This window comes from Tupaia chinensis, unplaced genomic scaffold (genome assembly GCF_000334495.1).
Source record: "Tupaia chinensis unplaced genomic scaffold, TupChi_1.0 Scaffold000115_1, whole genome shotgun sequence".
NCBI classification, from domain to species: domain Eukaryota; kingdom Metazoa; phylum Chordata; class Mammalia; order Scandentia; family Tupaiidae; genus Tupaia; species Tupaia belangeri.
In genome coordinates, this window is record NW_006159579.1 from 2,760,521 (window position 1) to 2,779,956 (window position 19,436).

A 19,436-nucleotide genomic window follows, 5' to 3' on the forward strand; every position below is an offset into this window, starting at 1 on the left:
AAAAAAAAAAAAAAAAAAAAAAAAAAAAAAAAAAACCAACCTGCCAAACTTTTCTGTAAGAAGTGTGGCAAGCACCAACCTCAGAAAGTGACACAGTACAAAAAGGGCAAGGATTCTCTGTATGCTCAGGGAAAGCGGCATTATGACAGGAAGCAGAGCAGCTGTGGTGGACAGACTAAGCCTGTTTTCTAGAAAAAGGCAAAAACTACAAAGAAGATTGTGCTGAGGATTGAATGTATCGAGCTCAACTGCAGATCTAAGAGAATGCTGGCTATTAAGAGATGCGAGCATTTTGAACTGGGAGGAGATAAGAAGAGAAAGGGCCAACTGATCCAGTTGTAGGCTTCATCTTTTGTTTTATTATAAAGACAACAAAATCTTTTTGTTTTGTTTTGTTATTTTGAGAGAGATTTTTGCTATAGGGTGTGTATGCTCGCCAGAAAGACAGAGAGAGACAGAAAGCGAGAAATCACCCTATAGGGAGGATGGCCACCGTAATCCCTTCTCCACTTGGGATCTTAGGCATGCACAGACAAGTACCTGGCATTAGTTTAAGCCACTGGGTCCGAGACGCAAACCACGGTTGACTATGTGGGAGTCCAGGAATGTAGTCATTACACATCTGCTGGTTCCGAAGATGACAAAATCTTGAGATGAATGTTCACCTCATTTGATTACAGTTGGTCTTTTTTTTTTTTTTTTTGGGGGGGTTTTCGCTATGGGGCAGACAGAGAGAGACATAGAGACAGAAAGCGAGAAATCACCCCCCCAGGAGGGATGGTTACGCCGCAATCCCTTCTCCTCCATTCTCCTCTCAGGATCTTGGTCACACACGCACATGCACCTGGTGTGAGTTTTAAGCCACCGGGTCCCGACTGGCAAACTGCCGTCGACTACGTGGGAGTCCAGCGACATAGCCATTACGCTAACTGCTGGTTCCCACAGTTGGTCTTTTTGTGAGGGAATAAAGTAATCAATAAAATTCCCTTTGTGGGAAAATTTGATTCATGGTAAAAATAATAATAATAGTAATATAATTAAATAAACAATTCTTTAACAAAATATTAAAGAGAAAGAGAGAGGCTGGGAGCCAGCTGGTGGCATGGTGGTTAAGGCAATAGACTCCCACACAATTGATGGTTCGAGTCTCGTACCCTGTGGCTTGAAAATCATGCCAGGCTCATGTGTGTGCATGTCCAAATTCCCAAGAGGAGAACAGAAGAGAAGGGACTGTAGTAGCATGGCCGTCCCCCCTGGAGTATGATTTCTCACTTTTCCTCTCTCTGTTTCTCTCTCCAGCAAGTACAGACACCCTAAGACAAAAACCTAAAAAAAGAAAGAGAAAAAAAAATTGGTTTACGTTCTCCTAATAACTTTACTACTTTAATTAAATTTGTTAATAAGTACAATTGTTTACAGGATCAAAATAAATTTTGTATTGATACAATGAAGTGGTCTAAACCAGTAAAACCCTATTGGGAAGCACTGTATCAATATGGCATAAATAATAAAATTATATGTGCCTTTTGACCCAATAATCCTTTCATAGAAAGAAGAAAAATCATAAAACTTATTCTGGGATTAAAACAATTAATAACTAGAAGCAGGGTCAACCCCATGTCCTAGTGGTTAAAGGAGCCAGTTCCCACATGGCTGACCTTGCGATTTGAATCTCAGCCCTGCTGACCTAGGTATGTGTGTGCGCCCAAAATCCCAGAGACATGGGACCTGGAGGAGAACTGATTGTAGCATGACTACATCCCAGTAGGGGTGCTCTCTCCCTCTCTCTCTTTTTCTCTTTCTCTGGCAAATACACATGCCCTCTGGTGATTAAAAAGAAACATCCATAATGTAAGACTGGATGTGTTTACTAAGAGTACTCTTATGTAAGATGATGCAAGTGGGGGCTACAGGTGGCATGGTGCTTAGGACTCCACACTCCCACATGACTGACTGTGGTTCGAGTCCCAGACCTGGCAGCTTGCTTTCTCATTTTCTCTCTCTCTCCCCATCTAGTAAGTATGCACACCCTATAGCAAATTAAAAACATAATAAATTAAATAATTCTTAAAAAAAAAAAAAAGAATAAGAAAAAGAAGATGAATGTGTGGGGCCTGCAGTGGAGGATAAGGTGCTATATCCCACATGGTTGGCTGCACGATTTGAGTCCTAGACACAGCAGTTTGAAAATCACATTGGGCACGTATGCATGCATACTCAAAATCCCAAGAGGAGATTGGAGAAGGGATTGTAGTATGGGTATCCCCCAAGGGGGCTGTTTTCTCTCTCTCTTTCTCTCTCTCGCAAGTGCATGTGCCATATACATATATATGCAAACAAGAGGGATGATAATGTAAAAATACTAGACAAGTTTTTACTTTGAAAAAAAAAAAAACTTTAAAAATTGTTGGGAACCAGCAGTTAGCGTAATGGCTATGTCGCTGGACTCCCACAGTCGACTGTGGTTCGCGTCCCAGCCCCAGTGGCTTAAAACTCACCCAGGCGTGTGTGCGTACGTGCCCAAGATCCCGAGAGGAGAATGGAGGAGAAGGGATTGCGGCGTGGCCATCCCCCCTGGGGGGTGATTTCTCGCTTTCTGTCTCTCTGTCTCTGTCTGGCGAGCGCATGCGCCCTATAGCCAAAACCTCTCAAAAAAAAAAAAAAAAAGTTTTATTTATAGGGTTCTTCTGGCCTTTGTTTATTCTATTAAAGCAGAAAAATAGCTTATATAATACACTCTGTACAAGAAAAACTGTTTTACTATTGACCTTAAAAAAGCTAAACTGTTAAAATATAATCATAAAAATAAACAAACGATTCATTTTCTTTTTTGGAACCATCAAATAATAACTTACTTAGAAAGAATTCCTCGAAGTCAGTTTTCTCCACACAGCTAGTATACATGCGCAGGGCCGCAATCTTAATCTTCTAGACAAAGAAAATAAAACCAAACTCAAGACATGACCAAGTGGATGTTCCAGTGCCATCAGAAATGGGTCACAGAATCTTCTATTTCTTCAGCTAGAAGGACAAGTCTAAACCTGTCTCTAGGCAATTAAAAACATTACGGATTTTTTTTTCTTAAAGTTAGCCATTCATTCTGATGTCATACAATTTTTACATTTTAGGATTTTAGCAGCAAAATAAATGTCTAAAAGGTCTTTCCAATATTAAGTAAAATCTCTCTTAATTAAGCCATTTTACCACATTTGAACCTCTACAAAACTGTTAGGTGTTATCCACATCAACTCTTTATCATCTAAAATCTTGTATTTAAAAAATTACCTATCCTTATAAATCAAGCATAGAAAAACCCTCAAGCCATTCCTCAGAAATACTACTATTCTACAAATCTTTCCCTTTTTTTGGATGGAGGAGGGAGTCTTTTTTCCTGGATTTTCCTTAGTTTTATAGTCAGCTGGTTAAAAGAACACTTGGTATATACATAAAGATTTCTAATGAAGGTAAAATATAGTAAAAAGATCAACCTTTTACTATCCCCAAAGCACTAATAAATTCTTTTAGGATCTTGACAGAAGTGGTAGTTTCGATTTTTTTAGTGAGCTTATACTTAAGATTTGTATCTTTTATTGTATGTAACTATGCCTTAATAAAAATAAATCTAAAAAAATAAATATTTTAAAAGATGAATTAGTGGTCTGAAGATCAACTCAGTGCTACAAGGATAGACATTTCAAAAACTTTCAAAACATTTCATTAAAGAGACAACTAAATAAATTAGCACATCAACAATAGGCTTGTAGAAACTTGTTTTTACTTAAAATGACAGGGCAAGTTCCAAACTCGAATTTGCACGGACTAAAATATGCACAGTGAGAATGGCACAGCAACTGAAGAAAAACCAGTCCAGAATTAGTAAAGATATGTTATTAAGGGCCATGTTATTAAGGTCCAAAGTCACCACGGATACATTATACCCAATACTGTATAACGTTCTTATTTTCCTATACTTGCTGTATTCAAAAAAGCAGTGTCTCTGATGGGTAAAAGTACACACAATAAATTAAGGAAGGATTATGTCTCTGATTATAATTAAGATTTCTGTATTTGCTATTTTGAGATCTGTCATGTCTCTAAAGCTTTTTTAGTCTAGGGGACCAGCGGGTGGGATGGTGGTTAAGGCACTGGACACTCCCACATGGCCGACTGCGGTTCAAATACCAGACCTGGTGGCTTGCTTTCTCACTTTCCCTCTCACTCTCTCTCTGTCTCTCTCTCTCTGGTCAAATTAAAATGAATGAATGAATAAATAAAATTAAATAAATAATTATTTTTAAAAAAAAAGCTTTTACTCTAAAGTTCATATAGGAAAAAACTACATAGAGCAAATGGAAATCAGATATGCCTATCTGGGGAGTAAATCATCATTAGAAGTCTCCACTTAAATAAAGTCCATATTGGGGCCCAGCAGATGGCGTAATGTTTACGTCACTGGACTCTCATGTGGTTGACCGTGGTTCAAGGCCCAGACCCAAGGGCTTCAAACTCATACCAGGCATAAGTGCGTGTATGCCTAAAATCCCCAGAGGAAAATGGAGGAGAGGGGACTGCAGTATGGCCATTCCCGCCGGGGGGGGGTTATTTCTCACTTTCTGTCTCTCCATCTCTCCAGCGAACACATGCACTCTATGGCAAAAATCTCTCTCTAAAAATAATAAGTAAATAAAGCCTATGGTAAAACACTAGAAAAAAAAGCAAGTTAAACCTAAAAGCAAGGAGCAAGAATGACATCATAAAAAATAATAGAAGGCTAACTCCACAGCATAATAGTTAAGGGCCACATGGCCAACTACAGTGGCTTGAAAAGCACACCAGGTACCTGTGTGCTTGTGCTCAAAATTCTGCTGGGAAGGAGGAATGAATGAAAGAGGATTACAGTGTGATCATGCCCCACTGAGGGCTTCTCTCTCTCTCCCTGTTGCTCTCTCTAGTGAGTGCACATGTCCTCTGCAATAAAAAGTAAGAGCAGAAACCAATGAAATTAAAAACAAAAAAATACATATAGAAAAAAATCAAAGAAACCAAAGTTCATTCTTTGAAAATATCAATAAAATTGGTAACCTTTAGCCAGATTGATCAAGAAGAAGGCAAACAGAGGACACAAATAACCAGTACCAGGAATCAGAGAGGGAACATCACTACATACTCTAAAGAAACTAAAATAAGATAGTAAGAGACTACCATGATTTAGATTACTTAGATAAAATGCAGAAATTTCTTGAAAGACACAAACTACCAAAGCTCATTAGAATAAATAACTTGAATAGTCCTATGTCTATTAAAGAAATTGGATTTGTGGTTAAAAACTTTTCCAAAAAGAAAATACATGCAGGTGACATTAGATTTTACCAAACACTTAAAGGACACCAAATCTAGACAAATTCTTCCAGGAAGCAAGAGGAACGAACACTTCCCAGCAGTTTTTTTTTTTTTTAGAGATTTTTGCTATAGGCTGCTTGCGCTCGCTGGAGACAGAAAGAAAAAAATCACCCCCAAGGAAATGGTCATGCTACAATCCCTTCTTCTCCTTTCTTTTCTCAAGATTTTGAGCACACATGCACACATGCCTGACGTGAGTTTAAGCTGCTGGGACCAGGACTCGAACTGTGGTCGTCTACCTGAGAGTCCAGAGGTGTAACCATTACACCATCTGCTGGTCCTCCAGTTCATTCTATTAATACAAGGCCACCATTAGCAAAGTCATTAAGAAAAAAAAAAAAACTGCAAAACCATGGCCTTCATAAATATAGATGCAAAAGTACTTAACAAAATACTAACAATTGAATCTATCACTTCTTTTTTTTTTTGAGAGGTTTTTGCTATATGGTGTGTGCACTCACCAGAAAGAGAGAGACGGAGAGACAGAAAGCCAGAAATCACTCCCCCAGGGGGAATGGCCACACCGCAATCCCTTTTCCTTCATTCTCCTCTTGGGATCTTAGGCACACACATGCACGCCCAGGATGAGTTTAAACCACCAGGTCCAGGACTCGAACCACAGTAAACTACATGGGAGTCCAGCAACATAGCCATTATGCCAACTGCTGGCCCCGAATCTATCAGTATTTAAAAAGAAAATATATCATGATCAAATGGGATTTATCCCATAAATGCCAAGCTGATTCAACATCAGCAAATCAATGTAATTCACTGTATCAATAGACAAAAAAAAAAAGCCTATTTAACTTTGTTAATACCTGTATCTCTCAGAAGTATGTATCTGACCACAAAACATATTTTGGGAAGCACTGGTTTATACCATCACCAAACTAATGATATAGGGATGATATTATTATCCTACTATTTTGGCTTTGACAGACCAATTCCTATCTTTGAGACAGGGAGCTCAGGGTATCTGTTGGCGCTTCACTTCACTGAACAGATAGTTTACTGAGTACCTAACTCAGTGCCTGGGACTGGGCTGAATGCTGAGAATAGAGCAATAAATAAAATAACAAAAACTGTTCTCATGGAGTTTATAGCCCAGTTCAACAAAAAATTTATAAGTTTAACTAAAATTCCTAACTGCCTATTTTTTGATTTTTAAAAACTGTGCAGTTTCCTTTAGCTTCCTATTTATAAAGTCTTCTAGGTTCATAATCACCCTGCCTGAGGAAGGGCAGACTTGCCTCCAAGGACAAGGCTTTCCTTGAGAAGGAAGCATTCTCTTCTTTCTCCTACATATTCTTGTGAAAAAGTACTCATTAAAAATAATGAAAATTTTACCAGGTTGGCCAGTGTGTTCGTACAGTACTCATCCTCTGGCAATCAGGAACACTTTTTAATTCTTCACTTTTCCAACAACAAAGCCAAGCCTTTATACTGGGGTGAGCCAGTTTCCTGGACAAATCTCTAAAGACCATCACACAGGGACTGGAAATAACAACTTGAGGAAAGAACCTCTTCAAGGTCATGCATTGGACCAGCTGTGGTAGCACACTGAGTGGTGCTGCTACTTGGCAGGCTGAGATCACATGGAAGGCCAGAGTTCAATTCCAGGCCCACCCTTAACACCAGACACTATACTATGTACTGACAGTCCCAGCTGCTCAGGAGGCTGAGGCAAGAGGCTTGAGAGCTCAAAACCAGTGAGGACAACATAGCAAGATACTATCTAAAAAAGTTAGCATGGTGGCACAAGCCTGTAGTCCCAGCTACTCAGGAGGCTGAGACAGAAGGATCATGACATAGTGAGACCCTGTCAAAGAAAAAAAGGAATCATGTGTTAATGTAAGTTAAGGAGATAGGTGGACTAAATTTCCACCCAGTTAATACAAGTTATTCTGGTCCTTGGATGACTTCATGTTTATTTCATTCTAACTTTGGAAGAATTTATCAGTCTACTTGACTAAAACAGAAGCACTTAGAACAGGTTTAGGAAACGAAAACCTGCTCTCCCACTAATGATGCATTTTGTACCATCCTACAGGATGAAAAATGAATCTAGTAAAAGGCTTGTACTAACAGTTGTGTGAGAGCTGGAAAGGACTTTCAGTTATTTGAACCTTCTATTCTGTGCTGAAATTCCTTCTACAGCATTCTTGACTCACATTCAACCATCTAGGCCCCTGTTCAAACAAGACCAATGACCTTGTAAGGCTACCTATCCCACTAGAGGACAATTCCAACCCTCGTTGTCAGATTTTTTTGTTTTATTGAACTTAAATCTGCTTTCTGTAACATTTATTAAACATTATTCTGCCCACTGAAATACCTCAGATTAAGTCCTTTCATTTTTTTTTTAACATTTATGCCTAAAATATTTAAGAACTACCATATCTTCTCTTTTCCAGGCTAAGTATCCCTGTATCTTTTTTTTTTTTTTTTTGGAGAGGTTTTTGCTATAGGGCGCGTGCGCTCGCCAGACAGACAGAGACATAGAGACAGAAAGCGAGAAATCACCCCCCAGGGGGGATGGTCACGCCGCAATCCCTTCTCCTCCATTCTCCTCTCGGGATCTTGGGCACGCACGCACACGTGCCCGGCGTGAGATTTAAGCCACCGGGTCCGAGACGTGAACCACAGTCGACTACGTGGGAGTCCAGCGACATCGCCATTACGCTAACTGCTGGTTCCCAGTATCCCTGTATCTTTAACCATTCTTCAGTCAACATAATTTCTGAAGTTTTCACAAGGCTCACTGCCTAATACAATCCAGTTTGTCACTGTCCTTCAGAACGGGAATAATATTTTTGCTTAATTACTAATAAGGAAACTACCTACTCTATGGCATCTGGCTGAGTCTGGTAAGCGTTGCCCTTATCTAATCTGATATTGCTACATAAAAACAATGAAAAAGAATGATTATTTCAGAGCTGGCCCCATGGCAAGGCAGTTAATAGAGCTGGATCTCACATGGCCAGTCAGAGTTTGAATCCTAACCCTGGAAACTTGAAAAACATGCAGGGTATGTGTCTACATGTATTTGCGTGTGTCTGTGTATATTTGTATTTGTGCCCAAAATCCTCACAGGAAGGAGGAATGGAGGAAAAAGGAATGAGGTGTAACCATGCCCCATGAGGGTATGTGCATACGTGCACTCACTCTCTCTTTGTGGTGAGTGTGCACCTTTTGGCAATTAAAAAAATAGTTATTGGGCCAGCAGATGGCATGGTGGTTGCGGCAGTGGGCTCCCACATGACTGACTGTGGTTCAAGTCCCAGATCTGACAGCTTGCTTTCCTGCTTTCCTCTCTCTCTCTTTCTCTGGTCAAACTTTTAAAATAAAATAACAAAAAATAAAATGAAATAAATAATTTTTTAAACAGTTATTTCAAGATATTCAAATAGGCAAGGAAAAGTTATATATGAAATTCTTAATATAATTCTAGAAGAAAAATGGGAAATATATGTGAAAAAGTTAAAGAAGATAAGAGAACAGGTAGTTGATACTGTTAACTACAGACAGAGAGACATTTTACTCTCTAATGAAATACATGTGGAAACACAAAACAATAAATTCTGCTGGTGCAATCTAGTGGATTTTTGGGGACTAGCAGGTGGCATGGTGGTTAAGGTGCTGGACACTCCACTCCCACATGGCTGCCACAGTTCAAGCCCCAGAATTGGTGGCTTGCTTTCTGACTTTCTCTCTTTCTCTCTCTCTCTCCCCCTCTGTGTGTGTCTCTTTCTGGTCAAATTAAAAAATAAATGAATGAAGGGGCTGGCAGGTAGCATGGTGGTTAAGAGTGCTGGACTCCCACATGGCCAACCGTGGTTCAAGTCCTGGTCCTGGTGGCTTGCTTTCTCACTTTCTCTCTCTCACTCTGTCCCTCTCTGGTCAAATTTAAATAAAGAAATAAATACATACATATATAAAATAAAGTTAAGTAAAATAATTCTAAAAAAATAAATAAATGAATGAATGAATAAAATTAAATAAATCATTCTTTTAAAAATGTTTTTAACAAATCTAATGGATTTTTGAGTCAACATTTCTGGGAAAAAGACTCTCAGTCTTTCAAAATATAAAGTTATACCTATATTTTTCCACCTAATGTATTCTAGAATGTCATACTTTGATATTTTGATGTAACAAATCTAAAAACCCCTTCTCCATTTTCTTCTTGGGATTTTGGGCACACACATATATGCACCCAGTGTGATTTTCAAGCCACCAGGTCTGGGACATAAACCATGCTCAGCCATGTGGGACTACAAGTACCATAACCACCATGTCACCTCTGGCCTCACAAAATATTTTTTAAATGCAAATTATCAGGGATTTGGTCAAGGTCATAAAGGAACCAAGAGGAATCAGAAGCTAAGTTAAGCTAAATCAGGTAAAGGAGTTTTCTTAATGACTTAGTAATCCTCCAAATGGTAGCCAATTTTCCCTCTAGGGTCATTAAAAAAACAGACCTGGAGCCAGTGTGTGGTTAGGGCACTGGACTTCCACATAGCCAACTGCAGTTCAAGTACTGGGCCTGACAGCTTGCTTTCTTACTTTTCCTCTCTCTCTCTCTCTCTCTCTCTCTCTCATCAAATTAAAAAATAATAACAATAAATAAAACAATTCTTTTAAAAAAAAATAAAGCCCAGGCAAAATGTATGGTATTATCCAAACATAATCTTTTAAAATTTTTTATTATTTAATTTTATCTATTCATTCTTTTTTTTTTTTTTTAATTTGATCAGAGAGAAACAGAGAGAGAGAGAACAGGAAAGTGAGAAAGCAAGCCACCAGGTCCAGGGACTCGAACCGTGGTCGGCCATGTGGGAATGTCCATCGCCTTAACCCACCACGCCACCTGCTCTGGCCCCCTCCTCCCAACATAATCTAATCACCAAGAAATAAATGAAAAAGTAAGTTTTTCTCTCTTTTCTTTCTTTTTGCTCATTTTCCTCTCCTTTTAACTACTAGTTTTCAAACAAAACATATTATTTCAAGTTTTTAAGTCTAAATGCCATAATCATAACCTAATTTTTTTGAGAAGGAAAAGATCCTAATTACTAACATTACCAAATATACCAATAATTATCAATTGTCAAGAATATGTAGGGAACCAGCAGTTAGCGTAATGGCTATGTCACTGGACTCCCACGTAGTCGACTGCGGTTCGCCTCCCGGACCCGGTGGCTTAAAACTCACGCCGGGCGTGTGTGTGTGCTTGCCCAAGATCCCGAGAGGAGAATGGGGGAGAAGGGATTGTGGCGTAACCATCCCCCCCGGGGGGAGATTTCTCGCTTTCTGTCTCTATGTCTCTCTCTGTCTGTCTGGCAAGTGCATGCGCCCTATAGCAAAAACTTCTCCAAAAAAAAAAAAAGAATTAATATGTAAAAAATATGACTGATGAACAAAACTACTATTTCTTTATTGATTAAGATACTGCATAACCTTAGGGTATCAGGAACATCATTCTTTTTGGTATTTGTGTTCTCATTATACTTTTCAAACACCCTTATGAACAAGATGCTTATGGAATCACTGTTCATTTCTCAAAATATATGTAAAAGAGAGATTACAGAAAAAAAATTTATATTTGTTACACTGAAACTTGTTAGGAAGAGAATCAGACATTACAAGAAGTACCAAAATTAGAAGTCCATATTAAAGTTGAAACTAATTTGAATCCAATTTGTTAAAATGATGTAACTTGGTCATTTCAGCAAAGAATTGTTTTATTTAACTCTATTTATTTATTTTAACCTGACCAGAGAGGGACAGCATGTGTGAGAGAGAGAGAGAGAGAGAGAAAGGGAGAAAGCAAGTCGCCAGATCTGGGACTCAAACCGCAGCTGGCCATGTCAGAGTCCAGCGCACTTCACCACCATGCCATCTGCTGCTCCCAGCAATTGATATTTTCTAGAAGCCTTCACTATCACTTTGTGTTGGCTTGTGTTATTTTATAATTTGTGACCAAATGGGCTTATCTAGTATTTCGGCAACCCTGAAAGGCATTAAACAGCACTTTTCCATAATGAAAGAAAGAAATGGTAGTACCAAGAGATAACGGAGATTACAGCATGGCCATCCCCCTGAGGGGAATTTCTCACTTTCTGTCTTTCTGTCTCTCTCTGTCTCCCTGGGGAGTATTCTATAGCAAAAATCTCTCTCAAAAGGAAAAAAAAAAAAAAGAGAGAGAGAGAACTGGGCTGAGAAAAACTGAACTACTAATGGTTTATTACTTAAATTGGTTAAAGGTGTTACAGAAGCCCAGGGGCAGTATGTGCCTGATGCTGTGAGGACTTTTGTTCATTTAGAGCAATTACTATATAACAGATAATGTGCTAGGGCAAAAATTGACTAGGAGTGGGACCAGCAGTTAGCGTAATGGCTATGTCGCTGGACTGCCATGTAGTCTACTGTGATTCGAGTCCCAGACCTGGTGGTTTAAACTCACACCGGTCGCGTGTGCATATGTGCTCAAGATCCCGAGAGGAAATGGAAGAGAAGGGACTGAGGCGTGGCCGTCCCCCCTGGGGGGTGATTTCTCATTTTCTGTCTTTCTGGCGAGCGTATGCACCCTATAGCAAAAACCTCTCAAAAAAAAAATTGACTAGGAGTAATACAACAAAGGAGCTAACAAATACCCTTCCATAATAAGAATATTAATAAATAACAGCCTTAATTAGCTAAAAATAGTACTTATTAGTAAAATTTTAAGGAAAGTCATTATAATGACCTGATAAATATCACTTATATATACGGATTCATCAGAGTAATGCACGCTTCTTTAAGAATGCTGCTCAGGGCCGGCACGTGGCGTGATAGCTAAGGTGCTGGGCTCCCACATGCCTTGGTTGAGTCCCAGACCTGGCAGCTTACTTTCTCACTTTCTCTCCCCTCTCTGATCAAATTAAGATAAATAAATAAATAAATAAAAAGTTAATACAATAATTAAATAAATAAATGAAATAACTTAAAAAAGAATGCTGTTCATTAGAACACATGGCCCATCTGACTCCTTAGAACTCATCTGTATGGTATACCATGCAGCTGAGACCTGGAAAGTCCAGACTTATTGCTGTGCCTGCGACTGTGAGCTACTTCCAAGGAATGAGGCTGAGGGAGTATTTCAACCCCACATGTTGGTAGATCTAACTTGGAAGTAGTGGATAAGGGACAGGCACATTTTGAACAAATAATGTAAGAATTTCATAAAAAGCAAAGCAGAAACTTTAAAAAATCCTCAAAACTAGGCAGGAGAAAAAGCAAAAGCACCCCCCATGGGGCATGGTCGTGCCACTGCAATCTTTTCTCCGTTTCTCCCTCCTTTGGGCGTGTTTTTCAAGCCACCAGGTCCAGGTCATGTGGGATCCAGCTGACTTAACCGCTGGGCCACGGGCTGATCCAAAAAGATCTATTGAAATAAGAAGCTGATTTCTTGCTTATAAAAGAACATAGAATTAACAGAAACTGAAAGATCATAAGGTATAATAGGAGGGAGGGCAACTGTAGATACTAGATATATTACAGGGTGGTGGTGGTTTAACAGAAGGAGGGAGGGAGAAGAACTGGGTAAAAATATTCAATTGACACAAAAATGAAAAAAAAATAGATTAAGAAATAGGTAATAGTTTTTGTTAAAGAGATTTTAGCTCCTCTTGCCACACAAGTGAAACAACAGTGTGAGATGGTACATATGGCTAATCTGTACGAAGTTGTGTTTATCTCTGAATTTCATTAATATTTTGTATATCTCAAATATACATAATAAAGTTATTTTTAAAAGTAAAAATAAATAAATAAATCCTCTATGAGGAGCAAAAAGGACAAAACCCAAAAGGAAAAATGAGAAGAACTTAAAGGACTTTACCCATTTACTGTATTTCAAAGGTCCTGTGAATCCCATGGCTTCTATTATCTTTGTGAGGGCACCAACCTTCTCCTCAACAGGCTGTGGAGAATCTTTGACCGTAGGAAGCTATTTAACCAGAGAAAGAAACCAAAATTAGTTGCAAAACCACATTTTAAAAATAGAATGCTTTTGTTCTTCATTACATGTGAGGTCATTTTTATTGCTTAGATTTTTTTTCACCTACAATTTTTAATTCTCCCATTTTAGGCATCTTATCACTCAATGCAAACACATATGAAGCTGTATTTAAGAGATGTCCTACAAATTTCAGAGTAATGTTTATGAACCTATATCAAGGAAATGATTGATTTAGGATATCAAAATGAAAGTGCTATCAAAAAGAGTACTTTTAGAACCAGCAGATGGTGTAAGGATTACATTACATTGTTGGACTCCCACATAATCGACTGTGGTTCAAGTCCCAGACAGCGGCTTGAAATTCACACCGGGCACTTATGTGTACATGCCCAAAATCCCAAGAAGAGAATGGAGGAGAAAAGGCTGCAGCATAGCCATCCCTCCAGGGGGTGATTTCTTGCTTTCTGTCTCTCTCTAGCGAGCACAGGTGCCCTATAGCAAAAATCTCTCTTTAAAAAAAAAGTATTCTTAAATCTTTTTTTTTTTTTTTAAGGTTTTTGCCATAAGATACATATCCTCATCAGAGAGAGACAGCAAGAAGAAAAGTAAGAAATCCCCCCTAAGAAGGATGGCCACACTGCAATCCCTTTTCTCTCACTCTTCTCTTGGGATTTTGAGTATGCACATGCATGTGCCCAGTGTGATTTTCAAGCTGCCAGGTCCAGGACTTGAACTACAGCCAGCCATGTAGGAGTACAGTGCTTTAACCACCATGTCACCAAGTACTTTTAAATCTTGACCTCCCTTTCTCAAAGAACAATTATAAGTAATGCTTTCATATTTACTGATGTAATAAGATAGAGAAAGAAAATACAGTTAGAAAGCAATCAAAATCATTCAAGCAGTAATGTGCTGCTCAAGAGAAGTCAGATCTGGAACCAGCAGTTAGCGTAATGGCTATGTCGCTGGGTTCCCATGTAGTCGACCGCAGTTCAAGTCCCAGACTCGGTGGCTTAAACGTACGCCGGGTGCAAGTGCATGCGTGCCCAAGATCCCGAGAGCAGAATGGAGAAGAAGGGATTGCGGCATGGCCATCCCCCCTGGGGGGGTGATTTCTCGCTTTCTGTCTCTCTGTCTGTCTCTGTCTGTCTGGCAAGCACACGCGTCCTATAACAAAAACCTCTCCAAAAAGAAAAAAAAGAGAAGCCAGATCTCACATGGTTGGTTAACATGGTTTGAATCCCCAGCCCAGTCAGCCTGAAACATGTGGGGCATGCAGATGCATGCTGAAGATCTAATGGATTGGAGGAATGGAGAGAGGATCACAGTGTTATCAGATCCTGTGGAAGATGTCCATCTCTACCTACCTACTTTCACTCTCACATGCCCATGTATGTACTCTATCATGAGTAAAGAAAAGAAAGTCATTCAGGGACACAACGAACCACAGCAAGCACTAAATAACTTTTTTAATTACTTAATTCCATTTGTTATTATTATTATTTTTTAATATGACCATAGAGAGAGCAAGAAAGGGGAAGCAAGAAAGCAAGCCGCCAGGTCCAAGACTCAAACTGTGGTCAACCATGTGGGAATCCAATGTCTTAACCACCACACCACCTACCTGCTTCCTGAATAAATGTTTTTAAAAACTTGCATGCTTTAGTGTGCAAAATAATGATTTCCCAACAAAATTTACTAATGAATATAGAAGATATGAGTGTTACAGTTTACAAACCAACTCCAGAAAAAAAACCTGTTGTAATTCTAAATCTCTCTGAAAGTAGGCTATCTAACCAATAAGAAATTCTTTAAGAGTTAGGTTTTTTGGGTTTTTTTTTAAGAGAGATTTTTGATATAGAGCCCATGCACTCACTAGAGAAACAGAGAAAGAGAAAGTGAGAAATCACTCCCCCATGCCACAAGCCCCTCTCCTCCACTTTTCATTCAGGATTTTGGGTATATATTGACATGCACTTGGCTGAGTCTCAAGCCACCAGGTCCAGGACTTGAATCACAGTCGGCCATGTGGGAGTCCAACGCCTTAACCACTACACCACCTGCTGGACCCAGTATTACTGATTTTTAACATAGAAAAAAATTCATGAGCCAGCTCAATAGCACAATGGCTAAGTGCTGTGTATAGGGAGCTAGATCCCACATGCCTAAATACAGTTAGAGTCCCAGTACTGGCAGCTTGAAAACATGCTGGGTACATGTGTGTACCCAAAATCCTGACAGGATAAAGAAAAAGGGGAAAAGGGTATGGGGTGACCATACCCCATTGCAGGGTGCTTTCTCTCTCTCTGGCAAGCATTTGCATCCTCTAGCAATTAAAAAATAAATAAATAAATAACTTTTAAAACTTCACAAAGTCCTTCTTCTAAAGTGTCTTATAAGCAAGACAGCACAATGGAAGACACATGGGACATAGGCATAGAAGGCTTAGCTTCAAACACTCAATTGGACTGTCATTTACCATCCCTGTGACCTTGGGAAAGTGACCTACAAGTCTCACCTTCTGCATTCACCAAAACTCCCTGCCTCCCCTAGCTAACAACTTTGTTTAGATCTAAACGAGAACATGTGTGAAAGCACCCTACATAGATATCAGTAACTCTCACCTTGTTTGTGGTGTGATACCGCCGACTCTGCTGTACGTCTATTCCAGGAATTTGTTCTGATCCAACACATGCTTGAGACTGGCTCATCTGAGGCCACTGTGGGATAAAAAAGATGCAAACAGTACTGCGCATAGACTCTGAGGGTTAATCTAGGCAGAGCTGCTTTGAAATAAAGAACGCAGGATCATTCTAACCTTGCTTAGCCCAGTTCTTGATGATCTGATCACCAAGACATCCAAGATAGGCATTTAGAATGGTTTCTAGCACTTGGTAGATACTCAATGAGTATCTACTGAATACGTTAAGAAACAAAAGGATTCAGGGACCAAGAGTTGGCATAATGGCTATGTCACTTGACTCTCATGAGGTTGACCACGGTTCAAGTACGGGACCCGGTGGCTTAAACTCAATGCCGGGCGTGCGTTCATGTGTGCCCAAGATCCCAAGAGGAGAATGGAGGAGAAGGGATTGCAACGTGGCAATGCCCCCTGGGGGGTGATTTATCATTTTCTGTCTCTCTGTCTTTCTGGCAAGCACACGCACCCTATAGCAAAAACCTCTCCAAAAAAAAGAAAGAAAGAAAAAAAAAAAAAGATTCAGATCTGGAAATCTGGAAATAAACATAAGTCAACTCTAAAAAAATAGAACAGTGACGGGACCAGCAGTTAGCGTAATGGCTATGTCGCTGGACTCCCACGCAGTTGACCGCAGTTCGCGTCCCAGACCCGGTGGCTTAAAACTCACGCCAGGCGCATGTGCGTGTGTGCCCAAGATCCCAAGAGGAAAATGGAGGAGAAAATAAATAACTTTTAAAACTTCACAAAGTCCTTCTTCTAAAGTGTCTTATAAGCAAGACAGCACAATGGAAGACACATGGGACATAGGCATAGAAGGCTTAGCTTCAAACACTCAATTGGACTGTCATTTACCATCCCTGTGACCTTGGGAAAGTGACCTACAAGTCTCACCTTCTGCATTCACCAAAACTCCCTGCCTCCCCTAGCTAACAACTTTGTTTAGATCTAAACGAGAACATGTGTGAAAGCACCCTACATAGATATCAGTAACTCTCACCTTGTTTGTGGTGTGATACCGCCGACTCTGCTGTACGTCTATTCCAGGAATTTGTTCTGATCCAACACATGCTTGAGACTGGCTCATCTGAGGCCACTGTGGGATAAAAAAGATGCAAACAGTACTGCGCATAGACTCTGAGGGTTAATCTAGGCAGAGCTGCTTTGAAATAAAGAACGCAGGATCATTCTAACCTTGCTTAGCCCAGTTCTTGATGATCTGATCACCAAGACATCCAAGATAGGCATTTAGAATGGTTTCTAGCACTTGGTAGATACTCAATGAGTATCTACTGAATACGTTAAGAAACAAAAGGATTCAGGGACCAAGAGTTGGCATAATGGCTATGTCACTTGACTCTCATGAGGTTGACCACGGTTCAAGTACGGGACCCGGTGGCTTAAACTCAATGCCGGGCGTGCGTTCATGTGTGCCCAAGATCCCAAGAGGAGAATGGAGGAGAAGGGATTGCAACGTGGCAATGCCCCCTGGGGGGTGATTTATCATTTTCTGTCTCTCTGTCTTTCTGGCAAGCACACGCACCCTATAGCAAAAACCTCTCCAAAAAAAAGAAAGAAAGAAAAAAAAAAAAAGATTCAGATCTGGAAATCTGGAAATAAACATAAGTCAACTCTAAAAAAATAGAACAGTGACGGGACCAGCAGTTAGCGTAATGGCTATGTCGCTGGACTCCCACGCAGTTGACCGCAGTTCGCGTCCCAGACCCGGTGGCTTAAAACTCACGCCAGGCGCATGTGCGTGTGTGCCCAAGATCCCAAGAGGAAAATGGAGGAGAAGGGACTGCAGCGTGGCCATCCCCCCTACGGGGGTGATTTCTCACTTTCTGTTTCTCTGTCTATCTGGCGAGCCCTATAGCAAAAAAACCTCTCCAAAAAAAAAAAAAATAGAATAGTGATAAGTAACTACTTTAATATTGACAGCTGTGAAGTACACAAAAAAAGACTTACTCATTTTTTTTTTTTTGAAAGAGATTTTTGTTATAGGATACATGTCCTTGCCAGAGAGACAGAAAGACAGAAAGTGAGAAATGACCCTCTGGGCCAAGACACAATTCCTTCCCCATTCTTCTCCCAGGATTTTGGGCACACATGTACACACAACCGGTGTGGGTTTTAAGCTGCGGGTACGGGACTCAAACCACAGCTGACTACGTAGGAGTTCAGTGACACAATCATTATGCCATCTGCTGGTCCCAAAGACTTAACGATTTTAAGGTTTTATTTCTTGGTTTTTTGCTATAGGGCAGTGCACTTGCTGGAGAGAGACAGAGAGAGGGAGAGTTAAGAAATTATTCCCCATGGGACCAGCAGTTAGCTTAATGGCTATGTTGCTAGACTCCCATGTAGTTGGCCGTGGTTCGCATCCAGGACCCGGTGGCTTAAAACTCACGCCGGGTGCGTGTGCATGCGTGCCCAAGATCCCAAGAGGAGAATGGAGGAGAAGGGACTGGGGCGTGGCCATCCCCCCTGGGGGGGGATTTCTCACTTTCTGTCTCTCTGTCTGTCTCTGTCTGTCTGGCAAGTGCATATGCCCTATAGCAAAAAAACCTCTCCCCCCCCCCAAAAAAAAGAAATTATCCCCCAGGGGGATGGCCATACCATAATCCCTTCTCCGCCATTCTCCTCTAGGGACTTTTGGCAAACATGCACATGTGCCCCACATGTTTCCCAAGCCACCAGGGCTGGGACCCAAATCTCACAGTCATATGGGATCCAGCCACACCACTGGCTGGCCCCAATTTTAAATTTGAAATTTGCCTCTTCTATCTACAAACTCCATGACTATGGGCAACTTAACTGAACTTCGGTAGTAGTGAGGACTACGTGAGACAGCACAGTCATGTGTTGCTTAATGAAGGGATGCATTCTGAGAAATGTGCCATTGGGAGGCCGGCAGGTGGCATGGTGCTTAAGGGTGCTAGACTCACACATGGTCAACTGTGGTTCAAGACCCAGACATGGCAGCTTGCTTTCCTCTTACCCCCATCTCTCTCTGGTCAAATCAAAATAAATAAATAATAAAATGATTCTTAAAGAAAGAAAGAAAGAAATGTGCCATTAAGCAATTTCATCATTCTTTGAACAGGGAATATACTTACATAAACCTAAATGACATAGCCTGCTATACACCTGGGCCATATGGCCTAGCCAATTATAATCTTACGGTACTACATGGTATTTCAGTCCCTCACTGGCCAAAATGTCATTTATGCAGCATATGGCTATATATGTAAAGTTCCTTTCACAAAATAGCTACTCAAAAGTAGTAAAAAAAAAAAAAGGGGGGGGGGGTGGGGGCAGAAGGGGGGGGGGGGCTGA

The 19,436-nt window shown here is 40.3% G+C and overlaps 1 protein-coding gene across 1 annotated transcript in view; it reads right to left on the reverse strand.

The window, feature by feature from the left end:
* The window catches only part of UQCC1 (ubiquinol-cytochrome c reductase complex assembly factor 1), a 145,477-nt gene that overhangs the window by 91,383 nt on the left and 34,658 nt on the right, over nt 1-19,436 (reverse strand). The window contains exons 3-5 of the mRNA XM_006144049.3: nt 17,098-17,193; nt 13,280-13,387; nt 2,856-2,928 (exon numbers count right to left, since the gene is read on the reverse strand). Coding sequence (XP_006144111.1) covers nt 2,856-2,928; nt 13,280-13,387; nt 17,098-17,193 — 277 coding nt within the window. The remainder of the gene's footprint in view (nt 1-2,855; nt 2,929-13,279; nt 13,388-17,097; nt 17,194-19,436) is intronic.